General features: G+C 38.4%; 1 protein-coding gene across 4 annotated transcripts in view; it reads left to right on the top strand.

The window, feature by feature from the left end:
- Positions 1–528: 528 nt before the first annotated feature.
- The window catches only part of lrrc69 (leucine rich repeat containing 69), a 44105-nt gene continuing 26315 nt past the window's right edge, over positions 529–18318 (top strand). For 2 of the 4 annotated variants that reach the window (XM_039737468.1, XM_039737471.1), the window contains exons 1-4: positions 529–2202; positions 2405–2474; positions 11449–11575; positions 15939–16011. In XM_039737468.1, coding sequence (XP_039593402.1) covers positions 1841–2202; positions 2405–2474; positions 11449–11575; positions 15939–16011 — 632 coding nt within the window. In that variant the 5' untranslated portion in view covers positions 529–1840. Of the gene's footprint in view, positions 2203–2404; positions 2475–6216; positions 6430–11448; positions 11576–15938; positions 16012–18318 lie in introns of those variants that run through there. The other 2 variants (XM_039737469.1, XM_039737470.1) reach the window with 2 other exon arrangements.

Raw genomic sequence — 18318 nt, 5'->3', positions numbered from 1 at the left:
TTCTTGTAGCCATTACCTGACTTATGAACATATCTGCCTTACTTGAACGACATGTTCTCTTGTCTTTCCCATGTTGAAGAGTGGCTAAGAACAATAGGACTCTGTGTCACGTCATATTTATACCCCAGGGACACAGGAAGTTATTAATTACTAATTAAAAGTTCCAATTTACTCTGATCAACTTTAAAAACTAAACTAGAAATTACAAAAATGCTTCAATTACATTTATTTTATAGGAATTGTTAGGGGTGCCAATAATTGTGGCACACATGATTTCATGCAAAAAGTGTATTTCTTAATGTGGCATTTTTTTCCCAATGAATAAATGTACTTCAATTAAAGGTTGGATTTTTCTCTTTTTTTGTGTTGTGAGCCTATATTGTTTGGGGAAAAAACAAGAATTTATTAGAAGCCTAAGAACACATCTTAACCAGGGGTGCCAATAGATAGATAGATAGATAGATACTTTATTCAATCCATGGGGAAATTCACATATTCCAGCAGCAGCATACTGATACAAAAGCAATATTAAAGAGTAATAAAAATAATTGTGGAGGGCGCTGTAGATTCTTATTTTCTGTCTTTGAAGTTCAATATTCTCAGAATTCTGATTATTGTATAGTACGTTTCGATTGGGAAGAAGTAAAAACCCTCTGCTGTATAGAGACCTCATCTTCCCGTTAGCATCTGGACATCCATCTCCTGCCTGAACACTTTACAGTGCACTGGAGTGCAGACAAATGTCAGTGAGAGACCTGATGGGAGTCTGACGCATCCATTCTATGCCCAGTAAGAAGGCGTGGATGTGTCGTGTGTCATGCCTCACCTCCTCAATCCTGAAAGGGAAAGGAAATGGGAAAATTAATTTCTACAATTATTAACAGGTAATTTTTAACCTTTCTTTCATAGCTATTATCATTGACAAGACATGACCTGATGTGATCTCAGAGAGCTGCTGCAATAGTGGCATATCCTCATTCTGTCTAGTTTCTTAATTTGGAAGGGAGTACTTTGAGTTTAAATCCTTACTTTATAAACAGGAGGTTTGCACAAATTTTGTGTTCAGGGACAGTTGTGAAATGTATTTCCATATGCATTACTGGTGTATCTTTTTGTACTTTCTCAAATAAGGCTCTTAAAATCTCACAATTTATAATGAACAAACACAAAAGTGATTAGCAATTAGGTTGCTTACTTTGATCTGATTGTGAATTGCGGTTGTAATGAAGTCCTCTGACCTTTAGAAACTTGAATAAAAGTTTGTTTGGAGATTGGCAGCAGTAGACTTGTGTAGGAACAGTGATCCACCAGGGCCATGACTGAGCACAGTTTTCATGTTGTCAGACCTGTTATCAAAGAGTGAAGACAAACTTGATGTTTGCTTCTTTCTCTTTTTACGCTATGTATTTAAAAAAAAAAAACCTGTAAAGTGGACAATGAATAAATAAGTCTTCATATTAGTAGGAGGCACAAGCTGAACCTGACTGATCAGGACGAGTGTCTTTGAAGAGTTGAATTTTGAATAATCTGAAATACATTTGTGTTATTCTCTGCTTAACAACACAATATGCAGCAGGAGGCTTTTCCACATCAGAAGATCTTAACAGTGGTATTATTCCAAGCCGGGACACCCTGAGTGCTGATTTTTCATATTCTTTCTGCATGGTTGTCTTTCTAATTTATTCTATGAGATCTAATTTCATTTTACAGGAAATGCCAATAAACTGCAGTTTTTACAATGCCTACCATAATTGTTTAATGGACTGTTAAAGAAATAAATTGCCCCCCTTTTGTTTTATAGCTTTAGCTAGTATTTTTTCCAGATTTTGCAATGGTTTAAATGTATTTTTCCCCAGTAGCTATCCTGCAAGAATGTGTACAGTTCAGTGTGAATTCCTTTAGCCAGGCAAGGCTGAGTATGCCTAATATGTTATCCCTAGTATGGTGTTTGTTTTTTTTTTTTTTATTTAGTTGCACACAGTTCTTTCTTAAAAATTTTCAAAAAACAAGTACGTCGAGTAACACTAATGTAAATTTTCTACTTGGTGAGAATGTTAGATTAATCTCTTTTGCCAGCCCATCCTTATCAGTTCTTCCTTTCAGTATAGAAGTATATGCCCAGACCTGCCAGCGAGTCAACTCGAGAGTGGTAGACCAACCTAATCCAGATATTTGGTTCCAGATCCACTGCTGTACACAGAGGTGAGCCTCACTTTAAGATGTTCCAACTCCTTCTAAGCAAGAGACATTATGTTCATGTTCCAAGACCCAGTTTCCACTGCCAAGATCTAGTATGTCAAGGTCCATTCGATTCTTGCTTTTTAAAAAACGGTATGGTGCCTGATCCTCGCCCTTCTCCTTCTGGGTGGTGACCTCCCATTTCTGCTCCTCTCATCTTTTCCAGACTGAGCCTGTTTGCATTACAGGGGTCACCTGATGCTCTCCAGGAGTGGATACCACTGTCCCTGTGTCAGGTAAGGCTCCTTCAGTTTAATTGAAACATTCATGAGAGTCAATAGTGAATTGTTCTTTGTCTGGCCCCTCTCCTTAAGTCAGTTGGCTATCGGTAACACTAATAATGTGATAATAAACATTTTATAGGCATGTTTTGTGTGTTTTTGGATTCAACAAGATTCTGATATTTATTTTACATGTTGAAATTATGGTTACAAAATGTAACTTCATTAATGTCTGTTTCTTTATTATGTAATACCATTTTGATGATCTTAGGGCTATTATGGAAACTACATTATAAATCTGACAGTGATCACAATATGTGTTATCCTTTGGTGTTAAATTTTCCACCATTTTTACTGTCTCTGAATGCATCTTTGTTTTCATTACCATCTCCTGGTATTTTAAAGTGGTCAAAAGAACCCTCGGGCCCTCTGCTGTGTGCTTTCCACAGACAACAAGCTCGTGAGCCCCTTCACCATGCCAAAGTCACAATCCGAGGAGAGGACTGTTTAATTTGCTTTTGTTATAATAGATTTCGTTGTACCTGTTGTACCTCACTTTCAATGTCTCCCTGAAGAAATCTTTCAGTTTATTAGATGTACGTTCTTCCATCCATCCACTTTCAAACCTCCTTATTCCAGTTTAGTGCTGCAGGGTCAGTCCACAGACTGCATTGGTAGGACATATCCGAGGGTGCATTCACTCACACAGGATCATTAGTTAATCTAACATAGGGTGTTGTACCGTGTTAGCCATTATGAATGGTAGTGAGAAGTCAAGCAAAATGACACTTTTATTGGCTAACTAAAACGATTACGGTATGCAAGCTTTCGAAACAACTCAGGCCCCTTCTTCAGGCAAGATGTAGTAATGATTACATCTTGCCTGAAGAAGGGGCATGAGTTGCCTCGAAAGCTTGCATATAGTAGTCTTTTTAGTTAGCCAATAAAAGGTGTCTTTTTTTTTTTACTTCTGTTTATCTAACATGTAAATCTTTGGGACATGGGAGGAAACCCATGAGTAAACGGAGTGAACGTGCTAATGCCACACAGAGTGACTGCAGCTGGGGGCTCTAAAGCTGCAAGGCACCAGCACTATTTACTGTGCCACCGTGCTGCTCTAGATGCTTATTATAATCCTGTGATATTTCTGAACATTTTAAGCTATGCAGCAAAATAGATTTAAACTTCAGAAAGACGATTCATTACTTCAGAGTAATTTAGAAAGGTGCTTCAATTTATTGTCAATTACAAGTTGAAAGCAAAGACATACTGTTATGTAAAGAAGTTCAATAAATAAGACTTAAGCAAATACAACCATAACTAAAACTTTTTGTATTTAAAATACTGTACAAAAATTGTACCTGATAGAAGGCTGTTTTTGGTAATACCATATTTTATCAGGGAAGCATTATTTTAGAAGGCAATTAGGATGAAATGTAATGGACTTCCAGCAGCTTTGCTTATTCATATCGATATTTATTTTATTACCAGTGCTGCTTTTCAACCCCATGATACTCTCTAAGCCCAACTGCAGCACTCTAGTGTTCTCCCCTTGATCATGTTCGGTTTCTCCCACTTTGTAAATATGAACTCTTTAGGTTGATCAGTAATTGGGAAATGTGTACATCAGTGTGTCTGAATGTGGCTATGTTAAGTATGGATGCCATCCAAATTTCTGTGCTTACCACAACCGTGCATACAATACGCAGATTCAGAAAACTGAACAAATGTATATTTTTTATAGATTATGACTACAGATTTGTTTATGCCTAATCATTTGAAGCGAATGGTATAATTGATTATTAGTAACTGCAGCCAGACCATCAAATTAGCAGTCAAGCAGCATGTTGGTTGCGTTTCTGAACGTCTCTTGTGCCACAGTCCTGCGATGCTGTTAAACCTGAAGTCCACTGGCAATTATTGAGCATTACGGCAGGAAAAGAGCGTTGTCAGCATGTTGGCAAAGTACATTTGATGGACTGCAATGTACGGTACACATTTAGATAGACAGATAGTACTTTATTGATGCCTGAGGGGAAATTCACCTACTCCAGGAAACAAATACAACATAAAGTGCAAAACAGTAAATCAAAATACAACTTGCTGCAGAAGTGCAAAACCTCAAGACGTACCCTAATTATACCCAGTTTACATTCTGTGTGTGTCTCTCTGTGACAGCGTTTCCTTCTAGAATGCTGGATTTTTGTTATTCCAGGGCAGTCATTACCTTTAAGCTAAACCTCCGAGATCAATAAACCAAGAAGTGCACTTCAAAACATAAGGGAATCATACAGAATGGAGGTAAGTACATAATGAAAACACGTGCAGAGCATGCACAAAAGCATACAAAATCCTGAGTTTAATTTTAAAAAAAGACCTTTCTCATTCACAAATCATATGTAAAATACTCCAAGCTTGCACGAAAAAGAGTTGTCATCAGGCTTTTTTTTTATTTTTTATCCAGGATTAAAAAATGTGTGGTTGTGTGCTTTGATCATAAAGTTCCTATTTTATGATGTCAGAGGCTGGATGAAAGTAAATGACAGTCCAGGAACAGCAACTCTGATGGTATCCAATCCACTGTCTCATAACTGGAAAGCGTGAAGATGGACATGAAGGGAGGAGGCATTTTAATGAAAAAAAGAGAGTCCTAGGCAAATATTTTTTGTCACTGTCTTTAGTCTACAGTCAGTCCTGTAATGCAGCTGGCATTCCTTAAATCTCATTATTGAGGCTTCTGACACCCCTCTAGTTGGTGTTGCTCCCCTATCAGGCCACAGCCTACAGTACACTGGCAGCTGTGGACTAATACGTCACCCCAGCAGCTTGTTATGCAAACATCAAAATGAAGATCCTGCTTTTTTTCCCCTTTTTCTTTCCAGTAGGTCTCTGTTGTTTTCTGTACCGATGGACTCCTACATATTTGACAGACTGCACCATCTCTACCAAGTTTCCTTCAAGGGTGAGGGAAAGCCAACCACCAACTCCTTGGTCTTGGTAATGTTCATATTTAGATGGATGACCCTGAACCACAAGACAAAGTCCTACCCTAACTCTCAATGCTCCTCCTTCTCATCTCCAGTATCCAGACTTGTAATCACAGTCTAAATGTTTTCGAAAATGAAACCTTTACCCCAAACCTTCTCATAACTCTTAACTTTTTGTTACCGTTCGTTTGTGGTTATGATGGAGATGAGTAAACTCGGCTAAAAAATATTCCTAAAATAATTCATTAACTTTGTACCCTAATCATTAAAGCACCCCTTTAATTCTTCACCAGAAACAATGCACGTTTTGACATACAGCACTCTTGGCAAAGTTCATCAAAGAGTGCCTCTGGGACAAGTTTGCAGAGTTCAATCAAAAAACTGAATCCAGGCTGATTCTGTAGTTAAAGTACAAAGGGAAAAAAAAATATTGTATACTGTATAATACCATCAGAATTGTCACTATTCAACAACAACAACAACAACATTTATTTATATAGCACATTTTCATACAAACAGTAGCTCAAAGTGCTTTACATATTAAAATACATATTATTTACATATTATTTATCACGTGTCGAATCACAACATACTACAAAGCTAGACACACTATAAAAAAACACGTCTCTGGTTAGAGATTGACTTTAATTGAGTAAAACAGCCGCGGTCTCGGTCAGCAAACCTCCATGACAACGAGACGCTCTTTGAAGAGACCCCGCAGAGCTCAACTGAGTGCCGCCCACGAAAGAGCGTCGTGTTGCCACGGAGACCTGCCGGTGGAGGACGCTTTCTGTTTCGCAGGCATGGCCGACGCTGTCCTCGTCCTGAGGGCGATACGCGGAAATGCGAAGTCCTTGAACTTAAATGGCAAGAAGCTAAAACAAGTCCCCGTGTCGCTTGAGAAACTAACTTCTCTGTTAAGTCTACAGCTTAAAAATAACAATATAGCGACGTTACCCGTGGAAATGAAGGCCCTGAACAATGTGAGTTTGATTTGCTTGCTAATCAATCAGCTGATCTCTTTATTAAGCGTACAAGCACAATGAACGGCGTGTTCGGAGAATATCGTGTGTTTTCTTAATAGATATTTTCGCAGCCTTATAATTTTTGCCAAGTGTAAGAGCCAATCAAAAGCAAATCGATTTGCTAAAAAAAAGTATCGGTAGTAAATGCCATCGCTACGAAAAGCACCATTTAAAAAAAAAAAGTACAGTTGCCCCAAAACAATGGATGTTAATTTTGAATAAATTTAAATGCCAAGCTGCGATGACTTCTGTATTTCTTGACTTTTTTCTTTAAAAGTCTAAAGATATGTCTTGTGTTCTTAAATGTCTCATGTGAAGGTGGTCAGTAGGCCCCCGCGTGGTTGTCCATTCAAGTGTCGTCTCCGCTTTACGGTAAGAAAAAAATGGAAATGCAAGGATGAGGATAGAGGATACAGGACGAAGCATCACAATATGTACAAACAGATCTTCCGTCCGTCCATCATGAAAACGTTAAACTAGTTCAGGATAGCAGGTGCTGCAGCCTGTTCCTCCATCACCGTGGTCGTGGTCGAGGCAGAACTGGATGGAGCATCACTCCAACTAACTGTAAACTCGAAGACTTGCAGAGATTCGTGCAAACTTCACACAGACTGCCCATTGCCTGGGCTCTGGGCTTGGAATTAAACCAAAGGGCTGGAGCCAACACTGACCAGAAACTCCCTTTTAGTGGCCTTAAAAGAGGACTATAAAACTGATCTCCACATAAATGAATTTTCCACAACTGAGTTTATACATAAATGTGTGTAGTTGGGTGTATGTGTCTGTTTACATGTGCACATATTCTAGACATCTGTCCATCCACCCATCCGTTTACCCAGGGCCAGCGCCACCATTAAGGCGAATTAAGCATTCACCTAGGGCGCAGATCATGAGGGGGGAAAACCCAGCCACAGTGGCTAGCTACCTAACAGTTGCAAAATAGGGAGCAAATAACCTAGCATGGGCCCTGCATTTAGCCCAATTTACATTTTTCACAGGGTCAGATTATATGTCAGTAACATCATTCCCAAGACACAAACCCACCCTGGAAGAGATGCCTTTTTACAGTACATAGATGTACCGTGTGCAGTGCCAGCTCCATCGTGGCTTATTAAAAACTAAGCCATTCGAACCTCCCAGTGATACAGGACTTTGGCAATTTACACAGCAGAGCTAATGACTCATTTTTATAGAACTTTTATCAGCTTCTCTACCACTGAGTCTGTTCTCACAAAATGTTTGCTTAATTAGCACCCACAATGTCCTCTTATAATAATTCTAAAATTAGCTCGCTAAGTGAGGCACCCAGGGAGGGGCTGGGCACCATTTTCTAAACAATACAAAACTTTACTTGAAAAACATAGACTCAGTACAACTCTCTGACTCCCATTAACCCAATAATATTGTTTTAAATTGGTTTTGCCTTCTAGCAGTGTTTGGTCGCAACATCTGACAAGCTACACAAGCACTTCACTGGTGGCTTTTCAAATCCTAGGATGCACCTCACTGTTTACATTAAATGTTCTTCTTTCTTTACTTTCGTTGGGTGCAGGTTTCAGTTTTACTATTGTTTTAGTACTGTTTCCCTTTTAGATAAATAATTTTCCATCTTTATTTCAACATTGGGTTGATGTAGATTTTGGATACATACATATACTTGTCTTTACGTGTCTTCCTTTCTTTTGCAAGCACAGTGCATTGCCTTTCTAGTGGATTTAGAAAATCGGTTTATATTAAAAGACCTCAAGGTGGGAGTTCTGTTTAATCAATGAACTGATCATCGAATGCTTTTCAAACTTGCATATTTAATATCATGTATAACTCTTTTTTTATACTACTGTTGTTATTATTATTATTATTATTTTATTATTATTCTGTGTTAGCATTAACATGAATCATTTTTTAAATTATTTAAAATTACAGACCCTTTCGTACAATGCCGCAGTCATTTGTGTGGTTTACATGCACATAAGAGTATATGTGTATATACAGTACTAAACACACACACACACACATATATATGAGCTTCAAGGAAATTTTAAGTTCGTATAAATGATTAAGTGAGTAAGAGAACGGTTTTGAATCGTGGTGATTTGCAATTTGTAATTTTACACTTGTAAAGAAGGATAAAAGTTGACTGTCCTCAATGAGTGAGAGGTGAGCTGCTACCTCAAGTAGAAGAGTTTAAGTACCCCAGAGTCCTGCTCATGATTAAGAGGAAAACGGATGGTGATATCAACAAATGGACATGGGCAGAGAGTGCAGTTATCTGGTCATTATACTGATCTGTAGTGAGGAAGAAGATGCTGAACCAGAAGGCGAAGCTCTCAATTTACCAGTCCATCTATGTCCCTACCCTTGCTTATGGTCATGAGCTTTGAGTAATGACTGAATGAATGAGGTCATGGGCACAACTAGCTGAAATGAGGTTTCTCTGCAGGATGATGGGGATTAACCTCAGAGCTATGGTGAGAAGCGCTGACTCTCCACATTAAGAAGTGCCTACTGAGGTCATTCTGGTATGGATGTCTCTTGGATTCCTCCCTGTAGAGATTTTACTGGTATGACAACTGGGAGGAGACCCCAGGGCTCACAGGGAGTTGTATATCTCCCAGATAGCTTGAGAATGCCTCCCTCAGTGTGGCTGGGGAGAGAGACGTGTGGGTCTCACTGCTAAGACAGTTGCTTCTGCAACCCAGTCTCGGATAAGTGGTGGAAAATGAATGAATAATTGTAAAGAACTTTACTTAAGCATAACATTCTGTGCTGCTTCACCTTCACTGGCTCCCTTTGTCTTACAGGATCAAATATAAAATTCTATTAATAACCTACAAAGCTTTAAATGGCCTCACATCGCACTGCATCAGTGACCTCCTCCATCACTATGCTTCTGTTTGCCCACTAAGGTCCTCTGATTCTGGTAATCTTGTTGTGCCCCACACTAACCTGCTCTCTATGGGTGACAGGGCCTTCAGGTGTATAGCGCCCAGAATTAGGAATGACCTCCCTAAATTAATTAGATCAGCAGACTCCATTCATTCTTTTAAGAAACAACTTAAAACTCAACTGATCAGGAAGGCCTTTAACTTAACCTGACATTCTACCTCCTCTTTGAATCTTCCTCTCCGTCCAGATACTCAGTATAATTTATTTGTGTGTTATGTCACAAGTTATGTTATTTGTTAGGCTTTTCTTTTAGTATTGAATTTATTATTTTACTGTGGTTTGTTTTTTTTTATTCTATTTAATGCTTCGTATATCCTGCATTTATCTGATTTAGTGTTCTATACAGATAATATTTATATCCAATGTGAAATAAACTAAACTAAACTTAGCAGTATGGGAGCCTTTTCTTCGGTGGCGCCGAGGCTGTGGAATTCCCTCCCCGACTACTTGAGAGCCCCACAGTCAATCGATGCCTTCAAACGAAACCTAAAAACTTATCTTTTTAGAAAGGCTTTTTGTTAAATTATTTCTATAGATTTTTTTGTTTGTTAATTTTATTCTTATTTTGTAGCACTTTGAGATTGTTAAATATAAAGCGCGGTATAAATAAAATCTATTATTATTATTAAATATATCCTGCTGTTCTTTGAGACTCTGGGAAACTCCTTGAGAAAGGCCCAATAAACATCCAGGGGCCCCTGGCCCCAGCAGTGTTGAGCTTCCATGCTTCAAACCCATAGCCCTGCTGTAAGCCAAGGGGGCTGCCCTTTATCGATCCATCCATTGTGGGACGTCCCAGCTGGCAAAGGGCCCCAGCCATTTTCCACACTTCATTTGCCTAATATTTGTGGTCAACTGCTTATTTTCTTTGACATAATTTTTCAAAGAATTACAAAATTCATCAAAACAAATGTATACTTATAGTCCACACAAAATACATACTTGAATGTGAATATATAAATCAATTCAAACTTCATTTAAAGTACAAGATTACAAACAGCATGTTATAGAAATGACTATCAAGGGCGAAAATAGCCTTATGTCATAAAAAGGGTCATACAATTGGCCAAGAGGGTTGTTAGGGGTACCATTTACAGATTTGTTTAAGGCAGTAAAAAGGCTACAGCTGGCCCTAGAAACACCAGCTACTGAGGGGCATCAGAAAATGACAATCCAGACAAATACACTGTGCAAAGTTTCAAACAATTTCCAAGCACACTTAATTTACTTAATCATTGATTTGTCTTCTGTAATGTTAATTAAAAAAAGGTTTTGAGCATCATTATGGTACCATGACATGAGTCACTAGTTTCAAGTGCAATGAAGCAGAATAAACACAATCCCAATTTTAAAGAAAATTTATGAACCGTGTCACTCCATTGCAAGACTTGTGTCATTTCACTCCTTCTTGACCATGATATGCATAGCCATGTCCTACTATCTTTGAAAAAGGAGAAAACTCTTCAGGTTTGGCGATGAATACAATTGAGCATCTTGAGCACAGGAAAGGTGCTATATAAATATAAAAGTAATATTAATTTGGCACAGTGTAGCGCTGCTGCCTCGCAGTAAGGAGACCTGGGTTCGCTTCCCGGATCCTCCCTGTGTGGGGTTTGCCTGTTCTTCCCGTGTCTGCGTGGGTTTCCTCCCACAGTCCAAAGACGTGTATTTTAGGTGCACTGGTGATCCTAAATTGTCCCTAGTGTGTGGGTGTGTGTGTGCCCTGCGATGGGCTGGTGCCCTGCCCGGGATTTGTTTCTGCCTTGAGCCCTGTGCTGGCTGGGATTGGCTCCAGTGGACACCCGTGACCCTGTGTTAGGATATAGCGGGTTGGACAATGACTGAGTGAGTATTAATAATTCTGTCATATTGTGTTTTTTTTTTTCTTATCAGATTTAGACAGTTTACTAATAATTTTTTGCTAACTGGCATCATCCAGCTTTTGAATCAGTTTGTTTTCCTGAAATAATAATTTTAACTGTACATGTCATTTTGACTAATTTACTATGTAATGTATACATTTCCTCCTAGCTGACAGAGCTCAACATTGGGAATAACATCTTAGAAGAAGTGCCAGAAGTATTGAAAGAACTTAAAGCTCTAAAAAAATTGCACTTATTTGGAAATAGAATCCAAGAAATACCTCCCAGTTTGTATGGTAAGCTACTTTTTGATTGAGTTAAAATGTTGCAGTTTATATCATTTAGTAAGCACATATCACAATTAATTTTCCAACTATGTAATTATTAAACCTGCTTATCATAATGCAGTGTCATGTTTGTTATGTACAAAAAATGAATATGATTTATTGAAAATCTTTTTCAATTGGTGGTAGTGAGATTTTGTAGGAAATCCTCTGGCTAGGCTGTGTTTAATATCCTTGTAGTAGGACTTCAGAAGAGATCATCCACCTGAAGCAAAGCATGTCTGTGCCCAGCCAGTAGCTGGATGGGAGACCATCTAGGAAAAGCTTGGGTTGCTGCTGGAAGAGGTGTTGGTGAGGCCAGCAGGGGGCATTTACCCTGTGGATTGAATGTGGATCCCAATGCCCCAGTGCAGTGACAGGGACGCTGTGCTGTAACAATGACACCATCCTCCAGATGAGACCTAAAACTGAGGTCCTGACTCTCTGTGATCATCAAAAATCCTTGGGCATCCTTTACTAAAAGTAGGGCCTATCCCGATGTCCAGGCTAAATTTGCCCTCCAAGGCCTAGTCATTCCTGCTCCCTAATCATCCCCTGTCTCTGGTTGGCTATCACTCTTACCACTTCATCACCTAACAGCTAACGTGTGGTGTGGTGAGCGTACTGCCGCAAAAATGGCTGCCGTCACATCACCCAGGTGGATGCTACACATTACGCTTTGGAATGGCTCCCACTCAACAAATGTGCTTTAAATGTAAAAAATTATCATTATTGATTTTAAACATACTATGGATATTTTGACTTATTTTTATGTTTACACTTCAGTGGACAGTTGTAATATCCATTTACCCCCAGGATCAAAAAATGTCTATCTACTGTAATTATTTACCTACCTACCTGTCTCTTTGTTGTTTGATTTGTGCTGTCTGGCATGGGCTTGTTTGAGTTGTGGAGAGCCAGCTGGAGTGGATGTGCTTCTGTAAGTTTGTTATTCTCTCTATTTACTCTTTCAGTGTTTCATTTTTACAGATTTAACATATCATTAATTATTTTTGTTTTTTTATAAAAAGTCGAAGCTTTTGGCTATGGCTTGTTGCCTAAGTTTGACAATTTTCCCTGCCGTCATAGCACCAAGGTCTTGGTACAGTAGACCCACAGCTTTTGGCTGGTGTGTGTGGTAGCAGTAGAAAAAGTGATTGGTTACAAAAATGACCGGTCCGCATTGAAAATGAATACGTCAGTTGAAGGTTTTGTAAATGATTGATTTGTCATGAATAAAATTCTAGAAAAAGTTGTTGATATTAATGGAGCATTAGTTTCTGCTCAGGCCTTATCAGTGCCTGTAAAGAAGGTAATACTGTAGTTTCAAATGTTCCACTTTTTTTAAAGAATAATAATTTGTTGAATGAATTGTGATGCTATGGGCAGATCATATCAGATTTGATTATGATACCACTCAGCTGTAAAATGCAGGAATTAAAATATCCCGTTTCCTTTACGAGTATTTATGCTATTAAATAACATGGATTAAGTCATCAATGTAGCCTTCAGATTTAAGGTAGATGGCAGTGACTATGTAGTATTTGTCACATGGTTCGGTAAAATACTTTAACTCTGGCAGAGCCGGACACAAGGCAGCGCAGTGCAAAACTGAGTCTGCAGTGCTGGTGGGGGTCTTTGCTTGAGGAGAATACTTACGGTGCTAACGATGGGAACTGTGAGACTGAGTATGAAAGCAAGGTAGACAGCACAGAGGATAATGGATTGAGTTTCAACAAGTGTTTTTGATGGAATGGGTGCTGTGCATGATCTGCCCACAAGTTCATTGTCTAAAGTCGCTCCAAGGAAGAGAGCAATTCTTGTTGACAAAGATTTGGTAACTGAGGACAATAAGATAATACACTATGGGATTCTGTAGAAAGTTCAGCGAATAAAGGAAGTAGAGTAACAGGAAACGACACTAAATGCTAATATTGAAGCGGCTGCACCAGTTGTCACCACTGTGAATGAATCTCAGGCGACCAATAAAACTGCACAAGTTATGGCCACTACAGATGCTCTCCTGCTGGAGCAAGGCTCAACCTGTACTTTTAAAAAGCGGACGAGTGATGTGTTCAGTATGAAGAGTGGAAGTGAAGGTGTGAGTGAGCAGGATGAGACTTTCAAAGTTCCAAGTCACTAACAAAAGAACAAATCAGAAAATATAATGTCATCAAAGAAAAGCCTTGTGCCCAGTGAGCCATCCAGAAAACACAGCAACCTTTTTAAAAGTTGCAGTAACTGCGACCAGGGTAACAAAGAGGATGAGGAAAGCGATACTAATGCCTCAGTGAGAAGTGAGTGTTCATCATCGTACACATTCAAAGATGGATATAGCAATGCTAGCATAAGGAAGTTTTTAGAATTCACTAAGGTCAGGAGAGGTGTCAAAGTCATTTCCCAGATGTCCTGCCGTTTCTTGTATCTGTGCAAAGCAGTGCAGCTGGTCATGGACCAAAAGGAGTCTGTCAGGTTAAAGAATATGATCAGTAAGGTCTGTAAATCTCTGCTTCAGTGATAATGGATTTATTTTCACTTGTATTTTTTTTTCTTTGTGTTATGTAAGTTATTGGTTGCTCCCTTTTTGTTTCTTCTGTATGCAGTCCTTACATATTGAGAGCTTAAAACATAAACAATTATAGTGTGGGGTGTGAAGAGGGCTGCCATTTTTGACTATTTAGAGAAAAAAGTTTTTCAAGGTGTCATGCTGTAGGATGTTAGTGAGGTGTTGGCTGGGCAGCTGCTGGTAGTTCAAATTAAAGATGGAGATCAGGGCCTTGTGTTGACTGAAGCCCACAAATAGGAGAGAGAGAGAATTTATCTCTTTGATTTTTTTGAGGAAGGTAGTGGATTCTTAAAGTATATTACTGGGGATAGACTGTTAGTATGAGGTGATTTTAATTGTATGGAAAATGCCCTAATGAAGCATAATCGGATTTGGTGGATATGTGGAAAAATAAATTTCCTGCAGATATCTGTCTGTCTAATTTGCTTAATTAATTTGCCTTTGGCCATCTCCATACTTAATTAAATAATTTGGCAAGGCTTCTACTTTGTTTACCTTACTTTTCTCTGTTGTAGGATGGATGTCTCTGGCCTATTAATAAATACAAGGATTACAGCCTTTTATTTTATATATTATAGCCATATAAGGTTAGATGCAGACACTCTAAACAGACTAACATATAGGGAGGCTGGATGTTTACTGGTATTTAGAGTTCTGTTTACTGATTTAGAGTATGATACCAAGTCTTTATGGATGATGTTCGATGTTGTGTGGAGTTGTTGCTTTGTTTTTACTCCAGGTTCTAATGGAAGATTCTTCATGCGTTAGAGTGCTCTGTTTCTCTTTGCTACATGAGCCTTGTCAGTGCTGTGCTGTTGCTTACTCAGCTTGCCATCTGCTGCCTTTTGCCACTTCTTAGGGACAGGCTGTTACTCATTCTGGCCTAAGAGTTTGGATGCTGAAGTTCCCTTCTTGAAATGATGGCCACTTCTCAGCCTTGTCAGACTACTGCTACACAGCTTTGGCTTGACAGACTGGGCATCAGTTTCTGGTTCACAAAGAGAAGAGAATTTCACCTTTTCAGCTCCTCATTGGAAGTTCAGCTCACATCTTGTTAGTTTGAGAGAAAATTTTAGAAGGTAATTTTGGAGAATGTGCACAGAATGCCCCTGGGGAAAAAACCCAGATTTCTCTAGGATTCTCTAGAGAATTTTAGTGAGTGTTCAATTCCCAATTCTCCCAAGTTTATCTTTTCTTCTCTTCTTTTTTTGAGAGTCAGGGTGCATATGTTTTTAAAGGATGGTTTAATCATCTTCTGACTGGTTTAAAGCCACTTCCAGTTACAAAAGCAGTGTTTTCTAATAGGTGAATTCTTCTGTCCTTCCTAATTCTCATCCCTTGAATTCTACCTCTTTGTTTCTGCTTGAGGCCATTTTGCACCCTCTGGCTCTTCACGTCACTTCTGATTTACACGTATATCAGGTGAAATGCAGACAGATCCTGATACAAGATAGATTGATAGATTGATTGCACTCCATCTATCAATCTAACAATCATCCCCAAATTGAAAAGGTTTAGGAGCCTGCCTTGGCAGCATCAAGCAGAGGGTATGATCCAGTTGACTGGTCCACCACAGAATACATCTGCACTCTCCCACAGGACAATGTAAAGTCACCAATCTATGTAACTTGCATAATATACAGTATTTAAAAAGAGTGGGCTGATGTGTATCATTTGTTTCTATTATCTTTCAAAACTGACCTGCTTTTGTTTACTGTGGCATCAATATGCATAAAATAAAATGATTTTTCTCTTGTTTTCTTTTTCCAGAAAATCTGACAAACTTAGCCATGCTGAATCTAAACAATAATATGATTCAAGTTATTGCACCAGAAATTGAAAGGTAATTAGAAAATAAATAATTTCTATTTTAGAACATTTGGATACTTACAGCCTTACAGCACAGACATAAATGAATAAATACAATAAAATTATGGGAATTACATGCTTGGTGTATGATTTTAAAATGTGTAAATCTGTATGTACAGCATAGACCTTCATAAATATACTGTACTTGCTGTTTAAAGTAAAAAAAATAATCAAATGTTTCGGTAGTGTTCTTTGCTGTGATCTTTTTGGAATAGCCCGTTTTCTTTTGCTCAGGCAGTCTTTCATTCATTATTATCTTTTACCCTTTAGCAGCTCTATTTTGATTATCATCTATATGACATTACTGCTTATTGTGATAACTTGCATTACATTGCTAGGACACTATGCTGTCTTGCTCAACTAGAGGAATCCTAGTCCACTTAACATAACACAGTGGGAAAAGTATGTCTTATTTTACTCTATGACAATTTTAGCTTCATTTTCAGAGGAATACTTCAAAGTTTGTTTTTTTTAATCTGACAGGCATTTCATAACCTTATTTTCAATTAACTGAGCAAGCTGAATTTTTCTGTACACTTTTTGTAGGAAGGGTGTATCTAATCTGATCTGAACATGATTTAGCACTGTATTTTTTCATTGAACTGTACTTTTATTCCTTGTTGTATGATCCTTAAATTGATTAAAAAGATATAATATTAATAGATTACTTTGAGGAATATGCTCTCCATTATATTTTTGTACCATTTTATGTGGTACTCACATTGCCATTCCAGGCACTCTGTAGCAAAAAACTGTTCAGCCGCCATTAAACTACTCAATAATGGCAAAGCTCCCAGAAATGACAACTTGAAAGAATTCTGAATTTATTTATTTATTTATTTTTATTAATTTTATTACAATCCATACAAAGCAATCAAGTTTTTACAAAAAGAAAAATTGAGTTAAGAACAGATCGATCCCCACCCCTGAGAGAGAGAGCAAGCTGAACGGCATTAAATTTAAGGCTTGTAAACATACCTAAATTAATAAATTCTCTGTGCTTTATGAACTTATTTTAAAATATTATTCTGAATTATTTAAAGCCGAACCAGGCATGGCTGCCAAAATTCTGCAACCACTGTTCACTGAAATTTGGGAGAAGGAGCAGGTACCAAAAGAATGGACAAAAAGAATAATTGCTAAGATTCCCAAGAAATGTGCAGTGGCTGATTGCAACATTTGGAGTGGTATTACACTCTTGTCAGTAACTGGTAAGATTCTTACAAAGATCATCTTCCCGTGGATTGGAATGCTGTTGACAACAGCCTATGTAAAAAAAACAAGATGGCTTCAGAAAGAACAGTGGCTGTAATGACCAGATTTTTACCTTGTATAACATCATAAAGCAATGTATAGAGTGGCAAAAGCAGTTATACATAAACTTCATTGACTTTGAAAAAGCCTCTGACAGCATCCACAGAGAAAGCCTACGGCACATTCTATGGAATTCCCATCAAGATCATATGTGTCATCAGGAAATTTTATGCTGACTTTACCTACACAGTAGGTGACAGCAGCCTATACTTTAAAGTCAAGACAGGAGTGAGACAAGGCCATGTGATGTCTACCTTACTTTTCCACCTGGCCATAGACTGGGTGATGAAAAAGACAACAGAAAATGCATGAATGGGTATCCGATTGACTCTCTTCACCACATTAGAAGACCTTGACTTTGCAGAGGATCTTGCATTGTTGTCCCACACACACCAACACATGTAAGATTATACTGAACACCTACACCTCTTTGGAGGTCAGGTGGGACTGAGAGTGAGCCAAAAGAAAGCAACAACAACAACATTTATTTATATAGCACATTTTCATACAAAAAGTAGCTCGAAGTGCTTTACATACTGAAGAAAAGAAAAATAAAAGACAAAATAAGAAATTAAAATAAGACAACATTAGTTAACATAGAAAAGGAGTAAGGTCCGATGGCCAGAGTGGACAGAAAAAAAAAAAAACTCCAGACGGCTGGAGAAAAAAATAAAATCTGCAGGGGTTCCAGGCCACGGGACCACCAAGTCCCCTCTGGGCATTCTACCTAACATAAATTAAATAGTCCCCTTTGTAGTTAGGGTTCGCATGGAGTCACTTTATGTTGATGGTCACACAGACTTCTGGCTTTTAATCCATCCATCATTGTTGGAACATCACGGTGCTTTAAGTAGATGTTGGTGGCACAAGCCACCACCAAAAGGACACCGGAAAAGGAAACGGAAGAGAGTGTAGGGGTTAGTACAGATTTTAGAGCCACCATGAATAGTTATTATAATGAGTTGGA

This window comes from Polypterus senegalus, chromosome 15 (genome assembly GCF_016835505.1).
Source record: "Polypterus senegalus isolate Bchr_013 chromosome 15, ASM1683550v1, whole genome shotgun sequence".
NCBI classification, from domain to species: domain Eukaryota; kingdom Metazoa; phylum Chordata; class Cladistia; order Polypteriformes; family Polypteridae; genus Polypterus; species Polypterus senegalus.
This window is presented reverse-complemented; position numbering and strand designations above follow the sequence as displayed.